At 38.8% G+C, this 15,205-nt stretch overlaps 1 protein-coding gene across 9 annotated transcripts in view; it reads right to left on the reverse strand.

The window, feature by feature from the left end:
• Nucleotides 1-696: 696 nt before the first annotated feature.
• Nucleotides 697-15,205, reverse strand: part of TENM2 (teneurin transmembrane protein 2) — a 1,369,797-nt gene continuing 1,355,288 nt past the window's right edge. For all 9 annotated transcript variants that reach the window (XM_084535365.1, XM_084535362.1, XM_084535363.1 and 6 more), the window contains 5 exons: nt 13,962-14,197; nt 9,038-9,334; nt 6,512-8,126; nt 3,762-3,892; nt 697-2,597 (listed from right to left, as the gene is read on the reverse strand). In XM_084535365.1, the coding sequence (XP_084391491.1) occupies nt 1,836-2,597; nt 3,762-3,892; nt 6,512-8,126; nt 9,038-9,334; nt 13,962-14,197 (3,041 nt within the window). In that variant the 3' untranslated portion in view covers nt 697-1,835. The remainder of the gene's footprint in view (nt 2,598-3,761; nt 3,893-6,511; nt 8,127-9,037; nt 9,335-13,961; nt 14,198-15,205) is intronic.

Below are 15,205 nucleotides of genomic sequence, written 5' to 3' on the forward strand. Positions count from 1 at the left end.
CCACTGAGCTGTTCTGCTTTAAAAATGCCCTGGAGTGAATTAATGCCCTGGAATGAATTAATGCCCATAATCAATTCAAGCATCTCTGCTGATATCATGAATCATTAAAAATCTCATCTGCAACCCCAAAAGCAAAACTGTTCTCAAAATTAAATAGAGCTCTCTGAGTACATACTTAAATGAGATAAAAGCAGCAGGGCTCTTGCTGATGGATGGCTCCCTTTTAACATCATCAGGAATGACTGCTTAGACGGTCTTTGATCTTACCTCCGATTTTTAAATGTGGTAGAAGCAAGCAGTGTCACAAAGAAGATAGATTTTGTGGAGGTTTCTGTGCTCACAGCAAGTCCCTCCATGTTCCATTTAATACAGTGTTACTGAATTTTCAATCTGTTTGAAACTACTTCGGAGCAATTAAACTAATTTCAGGATTGTAACCTGGCAGTCTGATGGTTACTAGTCACCAGGCGTGGAGAGGGAATTTCTAAGAGCATTTAACATGTTTTTTGCTGTCCTAAACAGAATTTCAGGTTGTGTGTATGTAGTTTTTGCTTACCCAGAGGTCAAAAGAACGTCCCTCTGTGGAATCCATGCTACAACGATCACTGCTACATAGAAGATGCTGCATGTATGAGATGACAGCGACACACTGATATTTTTTAATTTTTAACAGATTTCACAATGGAAGACAAAATATTCACAGGAGTTTTAGAGACTTTATTTATGTATAAACAATTTAAACACTTTGCCATAAATTATCTTTGCCTGTCTCTAGTCTTTGCTTAGCAGCAAATTAAAATTAATATAAAAACTCAATGAACAATTCATACATGTATATTACAAAAAAGTTCTTGTACCAAAGTTCTTATTAGACTTTTTTTTTTTTTTTTAATTTTATTTTTTTATTTTTTTTGTGGTGACTGTAATGTGATTGTCTCAGTTTCTCGACCAAACAAACACACTAATAATTTTTAAATCTGAAACAGTGATTGTGCCTTCTGGCTGATGTATGTACAGGGTGATCTGACGTGGTGCCCATTTGCAATAGTGTAACACAATGCCCACAGCTCTACTGGAACTGATACCAACAAACTACTGAATCTAAACAGACTACACCCTGTAACTGTGTTATACTGTCCACAATGGAAATCTTCAAAGACAAACAGAGTATGAAATTTATTTGTAGTGATTTATAGCCACCATTTTGAATGTAACTTTACACTCTGCCCTCTTTGAATAAGTTAAGCTTCAGGCCAGACAAATGGAGGGTCAGAGTGCAAGTGCAGTTTTGTTATTCTTAAATATATTTTCCTTTACTATTTCCAGTGTGCTCTCACTTGCATTCTCATTTTCCTCCAGTTGCTACACACAAATCACCCCAAAGTCATGTTTTAAATGCACCTGTATTTTGCTTTAAATGAAAACCTCTTGGATATTTATCAAACAAGCAGTCTGAATCATTTGTGTTTCATCAGCTGGTTAGTGAAAGTGGCCCACTTGGATTTCTTAGTTTGCTCACGTGTGAATGGAGTGAGGTAATACAATACGAGGCCTTCTTTTTATTTTTCGTTAGACCCAGAACAAGTGGGTAATATTTCAGGGGTACTGTTTAATTTGTATGGTTAGAGTTTTCAGTCAGGCTTTAGTCCACTTCAGGATGTGGTTTTTAATCACTTGAACAGTAGCATTTAACTCAAAAAATGAGCTTTTTTGCCACTTACTATCCCAAAGTAGCTCAGCCTAGTGCCCCCATGTAGGTCTTCATCTCCTTAGGAGAGGAGATAACAGTTACGACTACTGATTCATCCAGCAAAGGATGACAGCAGGTTAATTTGTTACCTCTTTCCCATTTCATTCTGTCTTAAAAACTGGATGTTGCTGCTACTGTCTGCTAGCTCTGGGTACTGCTCCACAGGCAGGACATAATATCCCTCGTAACCTTGAACCCTTCCCGTGTTCAGAAGCTGTTGCTTCTCTCCGTCTGTCCATACGCGGCTGCCCTCGCGGCCATCCCGTGCCTTCTGCTGCTCCTTGGCCCACGCTGACCCCAGGGCTCGCTGCCGAGCCTGGTCTAGCACTCTCGCCTTCTCCTCGTCCAGCGTGTCAGCGGTTAGCCCGTAGCGGATGTTGATCAGCAGGGTGGAGTACTGAAATTCAATATTCGTGAACCGTCGAGTCCTTCCGTTGATTAGGAGAGCTGGCTGGGAAACGGTCACGTTTACTCCGCTGTCCAGGACCTTCCGCCCGCTGGTCATCGCGAGGGTTACGAGGTCGCTATCAGCTGAGCCTATCTTGACAAAGTAATGAGTATCCTTCCCCTCGATGCTGTAGTGCATTTTCTCCAGGTAGTGAGCACTGTTAAGGACAGAGGCAATTTTTCTGCTATCGTCTGTGGCTATGCTGGAAATGCCAGTGGTTACACGGCCTTCCTTTACAGCAAACATGATTCCTTTCCCAATAATAGGAGTGCTTGTTGCAAACCAGTGACCTGCTTTTTCTCTAATATTGGCATGTAATCTTTTAGATATGACCTGTCCCTCAAGAGCCATGAAAGCTTGATTGTGTCTTTCTGTTGTCTGCTGAACTCCTGTAATTAGCTGGGAAAACAAAACAAAACAGCAAAAAAGATAAAGACCTGAAAATACCGATGTCAGAGAACAGTGCTAATCTTTGGTTTTGCTTTTCTAAGGAAAAGGTACACAGCAAAAAAATCAAGGCTGTAGAAAGACCACCCTCGGTTACCTTTTAAAAATTATTTTACTATCAATAACGCCAAATAAAAGGTTTCTCACAAATCACCTTTCATAGCAAATACGTACCGCGAATCTCTGGGCTATTTATAGTTATATGATAGCGATTACAAGAATAACTAAAATCCAAGTCTAACACAGTTTTAATCAGATCTTAAAACAGAATCAATTTGTTAAAAGATGGCACTTAACTTTCGCATGGGGCTTTAACTTTTGCCCAGAGATTTCAATTGGTGTATAGGACTAAAATGCTTATGAATGTAAACTTTTTGGAAATGAGATTTGGGCTCCAAAATATCGAAGTAATTCCTGAGAGAGGATTTAGATTCTCAAATGACTTAGAAGCAAGTAGAAGTGTTATGTTTTGGTTTACACAGTCATATCAGTTGTACTTCCATAAACGTGAAGTAAATCTAGCACAGACTAAGTTTGAAACTGGCCTACTACTCCTTTTAAGTATATTCAACTGGCTGGAATTTATTGTAAAGGCAGAATGCTTAATACCATTTCCCACCCTTAACCTGACAAGAACAAACACTGTAACAGCAGTAGCAAACCAAAGCCTCTGTGAGAAAATCTTCAAACAAAAAACGATGACAAATCCTATTACAGGGCGGGGAGTAAAACCATTTCTTAGCAGTACAGCAAAGTACCAACCTAAGTTCGTTGTAACACACAGGTTATTAGGGTAATTTTACCAAAGGTACAACAGATGATAATTTACCATGCAGAGTTTCCTTTTGTCACTGTTAATCAAGTTAATCAAGTTACAACTCATTAATCAAGGAAGAACTCAATAAAAGACAAACTAATGACACCATCATTATGATAACAACGAAGGCTGGCAAGAAAGGCATCTGTTCATTAGTATAAAATCTAGCTATACTCACTTCCATTTTACACTGATGAAATAAATGCGTGGCCTTGCATTGTAACTACCGAGGAGCCAGCAGTTCTATTCATAGAGTGGGGCAAATGTACCAAAAGAAAGAACTTCACTTTTCTGCCTACCTGGCCATTTTCACATGCTTGGCTCTCAGACAACTCATATGGCGGTGACACAAAGTACATTTTTGCTCTAGGGAAACCAGGAATAATGTTGCTGAGCTGAAATCCGAACATCACCAACCAGCTTTTGACATCTAAAAATCAAAAGTAAGCAGGCAAGTGAGAAATAAATGTGCGTAAGTACAAGAAATCCATAAATTCAGGAAATCTACCTTTGACCCCCTTAGTTTCAAGTAGCAAGTATAAATCCAAGTTGAATTTATAGTTTATATTGCAGCATGGCACTTTACAGAACCGAGTATTCCACAGCAAACAAACACAGGTACTGTTGCTTTAAATTTATCCTGAATAGTTGATCAGTGATACACCACCTCTCATTCTTTTTCCACGATAGCACATGGAAAAACCCTTTACCATAGGCAATACTTGTCCCATCTCTGACACCTTCTGACAGGGTTAATGTAACCCATAAACGAGATTGTGAAATGGTGCTTTATTAGGTTAGCACCCCCGAGAACACTGAGAAGTCCTCTGGGAAAATGCACGGCTTCTCTTCTATGTCCTATGCCCATTAGCTGTTGTTTGGTCTCAGGAGGCTCCACCAAGTAAGGGCAGTCAGAAGCCAGGCTGGAAATTCAGACGTCTGCATTTCGGGACCACAGCAGCCTCCCCACACACCAAGCACAGCCAGCAGGTGAGGGGCTGCCCAGCAAGGTCATGGCTCCGCGCTGGGACGTGCCACAGGGAGACCCAGTGCTCGGTGTGACCTGACAAGCCCTGCCTTCATTTCTGGTTGAAAAAGAGCAAGTAACTTCCGCTAAGGCAATAGCAGTAATTCTCATTCGGCAGGTACAGAGAACTAATGATTTACTGTGCATCATTTATCTGGCTGTCACAGGCTACGAGACGGTGTGGGGGCACAGGCACTTCTCGTTTCACCAGGGATGTGTTCATTTCATCACAACCAGTTTTTAAAACCACCTCCTCTGCCATTCCCAGAGGCCTTCCCTCCTCGCAGGCCTCCAGCAGCTCCCGGCACTATCACTGCGCGCGGTGCTTGCAGCAGGCAGGCACGCGGCGTGCAGAGCGCCTGCGGAGCACCTGCCTGAAGCTGCAAACCTCGGGGCGTGCTCAGCCCCGACCCAGCACCTGCTTCCCCAAAAGTTTTAGCTGTGGTAATGTTGCACCACAGAAAGGGTAATACTTATTGGTTGTGGATATCTGACAGCAACCATCTCCTTTTCTTAGCCATCCCTACAGTGAAGTGAGTAGTAAAATGCTCTGCTTCTGTGAAGATATGTACATGCATCTCCAGTTACACAAGAGAGAGAGGTTTGTTTTTTTTTTTTCAATATGAAAACCAGGGTGCCAACACAACCACTTGTGCAAGACAACTTGCTTACGAGCAATCTGCATAGAGCAACAATTTGATTAGAACAACAAATATTTACATCATCAATGAAATTTTGATTTTTCTTTTTTACAGACTACAAGGTATGTGTTGTACCAATGTGCAATATATTTCAATATATTTTCCAGGATTTCAGCCAATGGATGGATAAATGAAATAAATGCAACTTTGGACTATAGCAAAATATCAGAAGATGACATTGAAGATTGCAACCAAACAGCTGTGGATGCAAATAGAATTTTGTTGAATTTAGGACAACAGAGTTTGATCCTAAGGTAGTTTAAGTCAATATTTTGACCTTATCAGGCACAAATCCCACTATCTTCAAATTGCAAAGCAGCTACAGTAGAGCCACTAGTGTGTTACACATACAATTAGGTCCCAAAGAACTAATGAAACCTGCTATGATTTTCTTTGAAGGAAATGCACACTTTTCTTGAAATTCAAATTACTGCTAAAATTAAGATAGCTCGTTTTTTAAAATATCATTGCTGTAATTATTGTATACTACAGATTCAACTTTGAAAAATGCCTTTCCTGAAGACATGTTAATTACCTTTCCTTTTAAAAATTGCCGGCAGCTACTGCAAGTACTGTGTGATCTTACTAAGTGAAAATTTATTACTACTTAAGAAGAGGTTACAAGTTTTACCCAGTTCTAGCATACATGATCAAAACTATTTTATTGTTTCTCTTTCTGAGCTGTATACATTCCATAAAATTTCCTAACCCTTACAGGAGGAAATGATTGTGAAAAAATCAAGGTTTTTGTTTTAAAGACTAAAGACAGTTTGCATATTAAAAGCCAAATGGGACAGTGAGTTTTAATTAAATCCATTTTTGGTGCTAATTTATAATGTGCCAATGGGCTAACTCAGGAGTTAATTTTGAACGCAGCCCTGAAGGGAAGAGATACTGAGAAGTTCTGGTTCCTGATTCTCCAACTAACCCGCCAGTGTTTCTTGTAGATGTCTCTTTTCTTTAAATATTTCATGGACACATCTCCATACAGTACTGAGTTCAATATGAAGAGCACTATGACCTAGATGAAATTGAATATTTAGGTCAAAGTACTTTATTTTTCCCTTCCTGTTATTCCTTGCAGCTTCTCTTTTAGCACCAGAGGAGTGGTATCAAAGAACAAAAGCAGCCAGACACAAAAAGGAAAACGGCCCAACAGCACAAAATGGAAAATGGCCTGACCTGGATGCTCCCACACCAGCAAGCTGGCTAGTAAGGGGAAGCCTGATTTCCTCCCCCAAAGAACACACAAACTTATTATTACTGTTATTTATAAAAAAAAAAAAAAAAAACCAAACAAAAAACCACAATGAAGTCTCACCTGTTACATAATTCTTTAGATCCAGTTCATTGCTGAGGGGGTTGTTACTCTTGAACATGTACAGGTTGAAAGGGGCAGGTTCTTTACCAATGTTTTTCCACATTGTGTAATCAGGAGATGTCCAGCGTCCAGCAAGGACATCATAGTCCCTTTGGGTAAAATGGACGAGTTTGGTTAAAGGATCATACAGCCCTCCATGGAACCCAATAACCAACTGGAAATCGGGGTTAGAGTCATAATAAATCTCCCCATACGCCGTGTACTGAAGCTGTTTGATCATGAGGCCGTTGATGCTGAATACAGCTAACGGAGTGCCTGTGTTATCAGAGGCAACATAATATTCTTCCCCGCTGCTACTCTCCATTGCAAACAGGTGGCCTTGCAAATCGTAATACAAAGAGGTAATTTCTGAATTGGAATGATTGTAGACATGAGTTACTCTTGTTGGGTTGTGAAGATCAGCATAAAAGTACTGTAGATGATGCCCTAGGTTAGTCTTACAAGAAGCCCTTCGGCCAAGTCCGTCGTAACGGTACTGAACGCTCCACCCATTTGCTTTGTTGTAAGCTCTTGTTAAGAGTCCTTTGGAGTTGTACTCAAAAACATCTGAGCCTCGTTGACACAGGAATCCATCATCATCGATTTTGTAGGGTATGTCACCTAAGCGCGTAATCCTGTCTCTTAGATCGTAGCGCAGCGGCATCAGCCGGACGCTGTTTCCAGGATTCAGAAGGTGAAGATTTCCATTCAGATCGTAACTATAACGCCAGGTTGGCCTATCATTTACTGCTACACTTTGCAGTTGTCCATCTCCATCATAATCATAGGTGTACTTGGTTGTGTTGGCATATGGACCAAGTTTCAGTTCTCGCTTAGTTACCCTTCCCATACTGTCATATTGTACAGTCATCCAGTACATCAGAGATCTGAACATTTCGTATTGAACTTCTTTAATGCGCCCATGGGTATCAAAGTGTTTACTCAGTGTCATTACTGCTGTAGTAATAATTTGATTTATATCATAATAAATAACTCCAAATTTGCCAAAATGTTCTACTTTGCCAGAAATCTCATCATAACGGTAAAGATCAACTGGAAGGGGTGTCTCGCTTATTATAGGTTTGATGCTCGCAATTCGAAAACTATTATCATGATATGTATAATCAAACCTTGCATTGACCATACCCTCCTCAGAGAATCTATAGATTTGTTTGTCAACAAGAGGACCAATTTTACGATAGCGGATTGTACAAGAAAATCCTCCACTTTGCAAATTCACCATTTTTAGGACACCTGTAGTTTCATCGTATCCAAAAGTAACTGCAGTACTGTCATAAACAATCTCAGATAATTTGGATAGCTTCCCATACTTGTAAAAGACTTGTCGACCAGTACCTAAAAACGATGTTTTCAAAATCCTCCCATCATCACTATAATCAAAAATCACTGATGCGTTGCTTTCAGGAGGATTATAAATATTCCTAATGTAGCCAACAGACGTGTGAGTTGACATGCTGTGCCGAGCAACACTAGGCATGGTAACAGCGTGGAGCCGGTCTGAAGAATCGTACTCGAAGATGTACTGCCGTTGGCTCTGAAGCAGTAGCACCATCGACTATAGAGAAGAAAAAAACAACACACCCACAGTTACTGTCTTTCATCTTGTGACCTCTGAGAGGGCATTTAAAAAAAGCAAAGTTTACTGAGGAGGCAGTAACATTAAATTAATAAAAAGAGACATATATACATTAGTTAGGGGTACGAAGCTGCTCTGGAGTATTGTCAGATTGCCGGATGAGAGGATCTGCTGCTTGGAAATCAATATGCTGACACTCCAGAGAAAGTGTAGGTTAGCAACCTATTAGCTACTCTCCCTTTAGTAGGATTTTTTTTTTTTTTAAGGATGCAGAGGAGTTAGGTAAATTACTTGATTTATCTTTCTGCAAGCAATAGCAATTCACAGCTATTGCCATGAAACACAAGAGAAACTAAGAAAACATCAGCTCTGGCTTGCTTAAAACAACAAAGAAGGTAGAGGGAAAATAATATGCAGTTTTGAAGTATTTAAGACTTTCACAATTAAAGAATCTTAATTAGGATAAATAAAAATGCATTATAATATTTTATTTTAATACATAATGATTAGAGATGAATTACCTGTTTCTACTTGAACTTTTGGTCAGGTTTAGTCATGTGGTTTTGGTCTTAATTAAGCACAATTCGTTATGTTAGTTTATGCCACTATGTGGTGGCCTACTTGCTTTTTATCTTTATCAAAAGATAAAAACCATGAACAAAATACTTAATATTAAAAATAAGTCAAATTCAGTTGACTAATTGAAAACTAAGAACTTTTGAAATCAAGTACAAAGGGATTATTAACAGCTTACATCATATGTAACTGCATGTCAGATATTTTAGATATTTAGATCTTGTGTTAATGTGTTATATACAGCACTTAAAAATGAAGTGGAGTAGTACTGTCTCTTTGTAGCTATTTTCAGAACATAAGACTACATCACCTACTTTTTCTAGGTAGGTGTAGCTCCAAACCTTCCCATCCGCAAACGTGCGCGATATGATCCTGCCTTGCTTATCTATATCTGTTCTTTCACTCATGGCACCACGCTGAAGCCCAGCCAGGCGTCCATTGAAGAAATAGGACACGTTGACAGCAGCCAGACCACTGCTAGGCAGCCAAAGAAAAGGCCGTCCTAGTTGATCGTAAATTATCCTCAGTGTAAATTTCCGGTGATCGTCATAGATCTTTTCTGTGCGTATATTCCGGTCGTAATCAATGGACAGTAAATTCCTTCCATGAACCTATTGAAATGAAAGAAGGCTGTATTCAGTGACCAGTGGGCACTATGCTTGTATGAACTTGCACAGTGAAAGTAGCATGCATAAGGATGAAAAGTAGTATGCGTGAAATTTCCCCCAATTTTTGAAAAGTGTAGGACGCTTTCTAATTAACAGGCTTTGATGTTCCATTTCCAGGTATTTTCAAATATGCTGCTTCAAGTGGGATATCTCCCATCTCCCCACACCGTGGGAGCTGAAGTCTTACAAAGACTTCCCTCTTGTCAGAGTGGACAGACACACCGCATACCTGTATCTTAAATTCCAAACAGTTAACAGCAGCAAAATGAGTGATTCTGCTTGGAAGTAACTTCTCTACTTCTGCTGTCAGTACTTCTGATTCTGCATTCTACTTCTGCTATCAGTAGTTCTGAGCCTTTTTCCCTACAATGACTCCAAGGACAATAGAAAAAAAAAAAGCAATTTTATAATCTTCTTGGAGGTTTAGCCACTTAGGTTTTGTAGCTGGAACACCCTGCTTACTAATTGATTCCATTAATGCTTTCTTCATTTACTTTCCAAACATTCAAGAGATCTCTCAAGCAACCCCATCAGCTGGGTTGTGTTTCATTTCTTCTGATCAAAAATCCTGGTAATACAGGCTGGGATGGAGTTCTGATTGTGTGAAACAAATGTTCTAAGTAATTAGGTTAAATATTTTTCATTTTATCCAGATTTTTCAGTTACAATTTTCAAATTAAAGCACAGCATGAAGTGTTTCAGTCCCTGCTTTTTTACTTTTTTTTTTTTTTTAAACAAAAGAGCAAAGCAGAAACAAAGGAGCATAAGAACGCCAAATAGTAAGGTTTCTACTGAAAGTGCTATAATGAGAGATATAAAAATATATTCACTGGAGGCTAAACCACAGAATTCAGGCTAATGCTGTAATCTGATAAAGCTTCTTAAGTAATTTAATTGTAGATGCGTCATTAATAAAGTAGAAGTCTTTAAATTAGATATCATTTGACAGCAATGACTACTTAAAAAGTATTCATCGGTTTCTGGGAATTTGTTCTTCAGCTTATGTTTTACAGTAGCTTTGATTAAGCAACGTTTTCTGTTATCCAAAATTAAACTGCACATCAAACAATATGTAAATTAACCCTGAGCCTTTCTCGAGGACATAAAAGTTATTCTGAGATATTTTCACTGGCAGGGGTAAACCCAATTCCCATCCCAACCTACTCTGTAGTAATTCAGTTATACTGAAAGCAAATTTAAAATTAATACAATTTTGTGTTTGTAAAGAAGTAATTATTTCAAATTATCGCTCATTATCCTCATTTTTTCCATTAATAAAATTTAGCTCTTTAGCAGTTTGCATTTCCTCAGCGGCAATCATTAGGAAAAGCTTTTTTTCTGTAGGTTTTCCCAAAGGTTTTTCCAGCACCAACTTCTCCTGTGAGTCAAAGCAAAGACAGGGCATTTTTTTTAAAAACATCTTGGCAAAATAAATCATATTCTGCTCTCCCATTTTAATGGAAACAAAGCTATGGAAGGCAACTCAACATCAATACTTTCTCAACCATTTACCTTTGTAAATGAGAGATCGATCCTTATGACAGAGACAAGGCAAATTCTTTCCTTCATAGAGGTCTTGGGGAAGCAGGAGAAAGCTCCGCAAAAACACTTAGCTGTCACATTAAAATAAAAGACTAGCCTATGATGGAAAGATTCTGATCTTCTGTGGATAGGCAGAGGTGTTTTAATTTTTTTTTTCTCCTCCAGTCTTTCAGAAACATTGAGAATCAAATTCTAGCCTTTTATTTTAAATTTCTGAAGCTTCATAAAGCAGTTGGGTTTTCTGTGGATTCCTCCCTTTCTTCCCTCCAGCACAGAAGGTATAACTAATCTGCATGTAGGAAAGTCAGATTCCAGGTATCCTCCCTCTTCCCAAAGATGTTATAAAGGTTATTTTTTTTCCCCTTCGATAACTAAAGTATTAGTTTTTGAAATGATTACATAGAAAAAGAGCTATGCACATAGATAAACATCACTTAAAGAATAAAGAAGCACCCGCCTGGGTAACTCAGTAACTTCATTTTCATTGTAAAATAAGTAAAACCACAGAGTGTAATTGTAGTGTCATATTAATTATATAGAAACCCAAACAAAATGACAAACTCCCACTCTTCTTGGGAACACTAATAACACTATGGCAAATATCATGACTGAAGATTATCTAACAAGCCATTTCTCTTTTGTTCTGCTATCTACATGCACATCTGATTCTTCCTTTCACTGCCGCTGAACAAGTCACAATAGGGAAGAGCCCTTCTGTGCGTCGGTAAGAGGTCCTGCAACAAAAATCCCTAAAGTTGCAGTGTATCAAAACCTCTTCTGAATGAAATTATCTAGACTTTATCTGAAAATATTAGCAAGACATTAGACGTGGGGCACATAAAATATTAGGGGGCAGTGAGCTGGCTGATGTAAAGGGGAGGTACAGCTCTCCCCTTCCAGGCTACCCAAGCCCACCCAGGCATGTCCACAGAGCCCTGCAGGTACAGCCCGACCGCCTCCAGGTGTGTGTATCTGGGGAAGCACAGGTGACAGCACTACCTGGAGAAAAGGGTCTCGGAGCAAAAAGGGTTCAAAGCCTTCAGGGACATGCAGTCGTTGTGCAAGTTACTTGGTACAACCACTTTCATGGTCTGCCCCTATTCAAACACATTGCGTTTGTTAAGCTTGTGTGACTTTGTGCCTGATGCACGCGGCTGGAGGAGGTCCATGTTTGTTCCCACTTCCGTTTGTGTGTCTGATACTTATAAGAAATGGGACCAAAATATGAAGAAACTATCATATAAGGCTCTATCATCTTCAACCCAGTTGAAGAGTCTGTTCTTCCACCTGTACTTCACTTTCAGCTCTGCCAACACATACGAATAAATCCAAGAATGAAAATTAACACTAAGTTCTCTAAGTGATGAGTTCCACATAATAACACCTTTCACTAATAGCTCATCCTGAATTTGGGATTCAGGCGATGGCTCCACACACCCTCCCTTTGGTCTTCCTGACACTGTGTGTTCTGCAGCAGCCCTTCCCCGTCTGTACGATAGGTGCCACGGCTGCCCTGCCTACACCCTGCTCCCCCTGATTTTCCAGCACAGTTGCTCTATTTCATTCACTAAACAATTTATAAAGATGAATTAGAATAAAAATGAGATGCAAATAAATTCTGTGCTTTCTCCCTCATTTTCAAATTTCATTTTCAGTCCACTCAACCTGTTATAATCTCATAGTGATTTTCATTTAAAAGAGCTAAATGGATATGTGATTATTGTTACAGGAACTAACACCAGACAATTAAATGTTGAGGTGTTGCTAGATAAAGCGGTGTTTTGATTTGCATAAACATGATGCAAGAAAATCCATCTCAAGCGAGGTTTCAGCTCTAAGACGTGTTTAACTTCAGCTAATTACCACAAGTACCTCTATTAAATTTTTAGTATCGAGAGTTAGGATTACAGCAGTTTCATTTTAAGGTCCTATTTATTTTTATTTTGAACACCTAGTCAAAATACAGAGCTGATCTATTTTCTACTTACAGTCAATTTCTGCAGGTCAACACATCAAAAATCAATTACACAGCCATGAAATTTAGCCATTAAGGATTAGCTGCTAATCTTATTCCATTTTTCGTCTAATCTTCCCTCTCTCACAAATACATGCACATTCTGAGGATTTGTGAAAATAAGGAAAGACTTGTTAGTTCAAGACTGTGAACTGGATGTTAAGCAATACGAAATATCAAAATTTAACATCCTAGTCTAATTAATTTTTGTAAATTACTGAGTAGTTGGCTACATATACATGTATTGTGTTTAATGCGGTCATCTTGAACACATCTTGAACTGTATCTCATGACCAATGACATTAAAGAATTATTTAGAAGAACCCGGATTTGGATCAGCGCTACATTTTTTTCTTTCTGCCCAGTATCTCAAAACCCTTTCAAAACTATATATGCTGAAGAAACCAGAGAAAGTTTGGGTATTTAAGGTGTGAAATACAAACTAGATGAGCAGAGTATGGGATTAATCTGGATGCAGCAGATCTTTCATTTGGCAGGGGATGGATTACATGACCAGAGTGTCTTTCATTGCCTATGCTTATGACGTTGTAATTCTGGCAATTACTTTCCAATCATGCCACTTAGGAAAGGGAATCAACACAATATGCCTGTCTTAATGAAACTGTAAGGGGATTTTAGGGAAGCAGAATGTAACCGCTCCAACAGTAATAGTGCTGGCTTCACAGACTAACTGTGTAAAGTGTGCCCTAGAATTTTTACAAATGACTGGCTAGATTTTTTTTCCTCACTTGCAGCAATATTCTGGGTATTTTTACCAACCTCTTTTGGAATGCTTTTAGTAATGAAAATTCTACAGTTTATTACAGAAGGTGATCCCATGTACTTAACTGGCCTCTCAAACAAAGAAATGGTTCTCACACCAAAGACAATCTGAGAGCTGCACATTTTCAAGAAATAAAAATAGAAAAGACGTGTTCTTCTAAATGGAAAGTTGTCTGCCCACAGAAGAAAAGACCATTATTGTAATGCTGCCACTACAATAATTCTACTTACCCTGAGCTTCCTTCCAAACACAGTCACTTTGCCTTTAATCTGTTCTTTCCTCAGACGCCATTCAATTGAGTTCAAACCATTTTCCATTGGTAGAGAAATGTTACATCGTCCTATGGTGGGAGTTACAGTCCCGGCCAGGACATGAGGTTCACTGTGAAAGCTAATGCTCATGCCATTGGCATACATCACTCTCAAAGTACCATTATTACAGAGCTGGTAGCTGTTCCTCACTTGATCTACAGCAATAATGAAAAGAAAATAATTTAGCTACTCCAGTCATAAAGAAAACACATAGCTTAATTTGATTGTTTTTTTATTGCACTCCTGTTGATGTTAAATGAAGTCAGCCTGCAATTACCACTTACGTGGTACTATGGTGGAAATTACAGATGTTGCTGATTCATGTAAAGAACAGTAGTGTAACAGTGAGCCTGCAGAGAGATACTATGTTTATTTCATTACGTTTTTCCTTTAGTCTTAATTATGAATCAAAATGCACAGTGATATATTTCAACCATGTAATTTATTTCTAATATGAACAAAAAGTCCTGAAAACTGAACTGCTGGATAAACAACAAAACATTAAATTCTAGGATAAAAAGAAAAGAAAACAAACAAACAAAAGACTCCACACAACTGTTGGACTCTTTATGGGTGTGAACAAGTAAGCTCCTCTTCTTTTTCTGTCTCTGTTTAGAAACTGTCTCCAAGGAGGTGCTTTGAACAGAATCAGTTTAGCTTTAAATCCTCAAGGTACGAGGCTCCAACAATACAGGCTGGCAGCCACAGTCCCCTATTTGTCATTCTTCATTCTGCCACACAAGAACTGTCCTAGCCAATCACACACCTGGCCTTTTTGCTTTCTGAGAAAAGTTATAAAAATAATCCAGTACTTTTACAGCAGTGCTATTCTCTCAACTCTGACACGGTGATGTCTATTCTAAGACAGTCAGGATGGAGGGTTATAGTGTGCAGCTGTCACCAAAGCATCAATATTTGTCTGACAATAGGACAGCATCTACATAATTAATCAACCGGTATAAGAGAAATAAAGTCTTTGTAACCATGCATGTCACAGTATAATAATGTATAAATGTTGACATTTATGTCAGGAAGATACTATTGTTCAGTGATGATATTCTTATTCCAGTGACATTATATCTTAATTAAAAAATCCTCATCATTCACCAAACTTCTTTTGGTCTATCTGTGATAACTGTGATTGCTTTTGCTTCATCAGAAAC

The sequence above is a fragment of the Aythya ferina genome (assembly GCF_964211825.1).
Source record: "Aythya ferina genome assembly, chromosome: 14".
Taxonomy (NCBI): domain Eukaryota; kingdom Metazoa; phylum Chordata; class Aves; order Anseriformes; family Anatidae; genus Aythya; species Aythya ferina.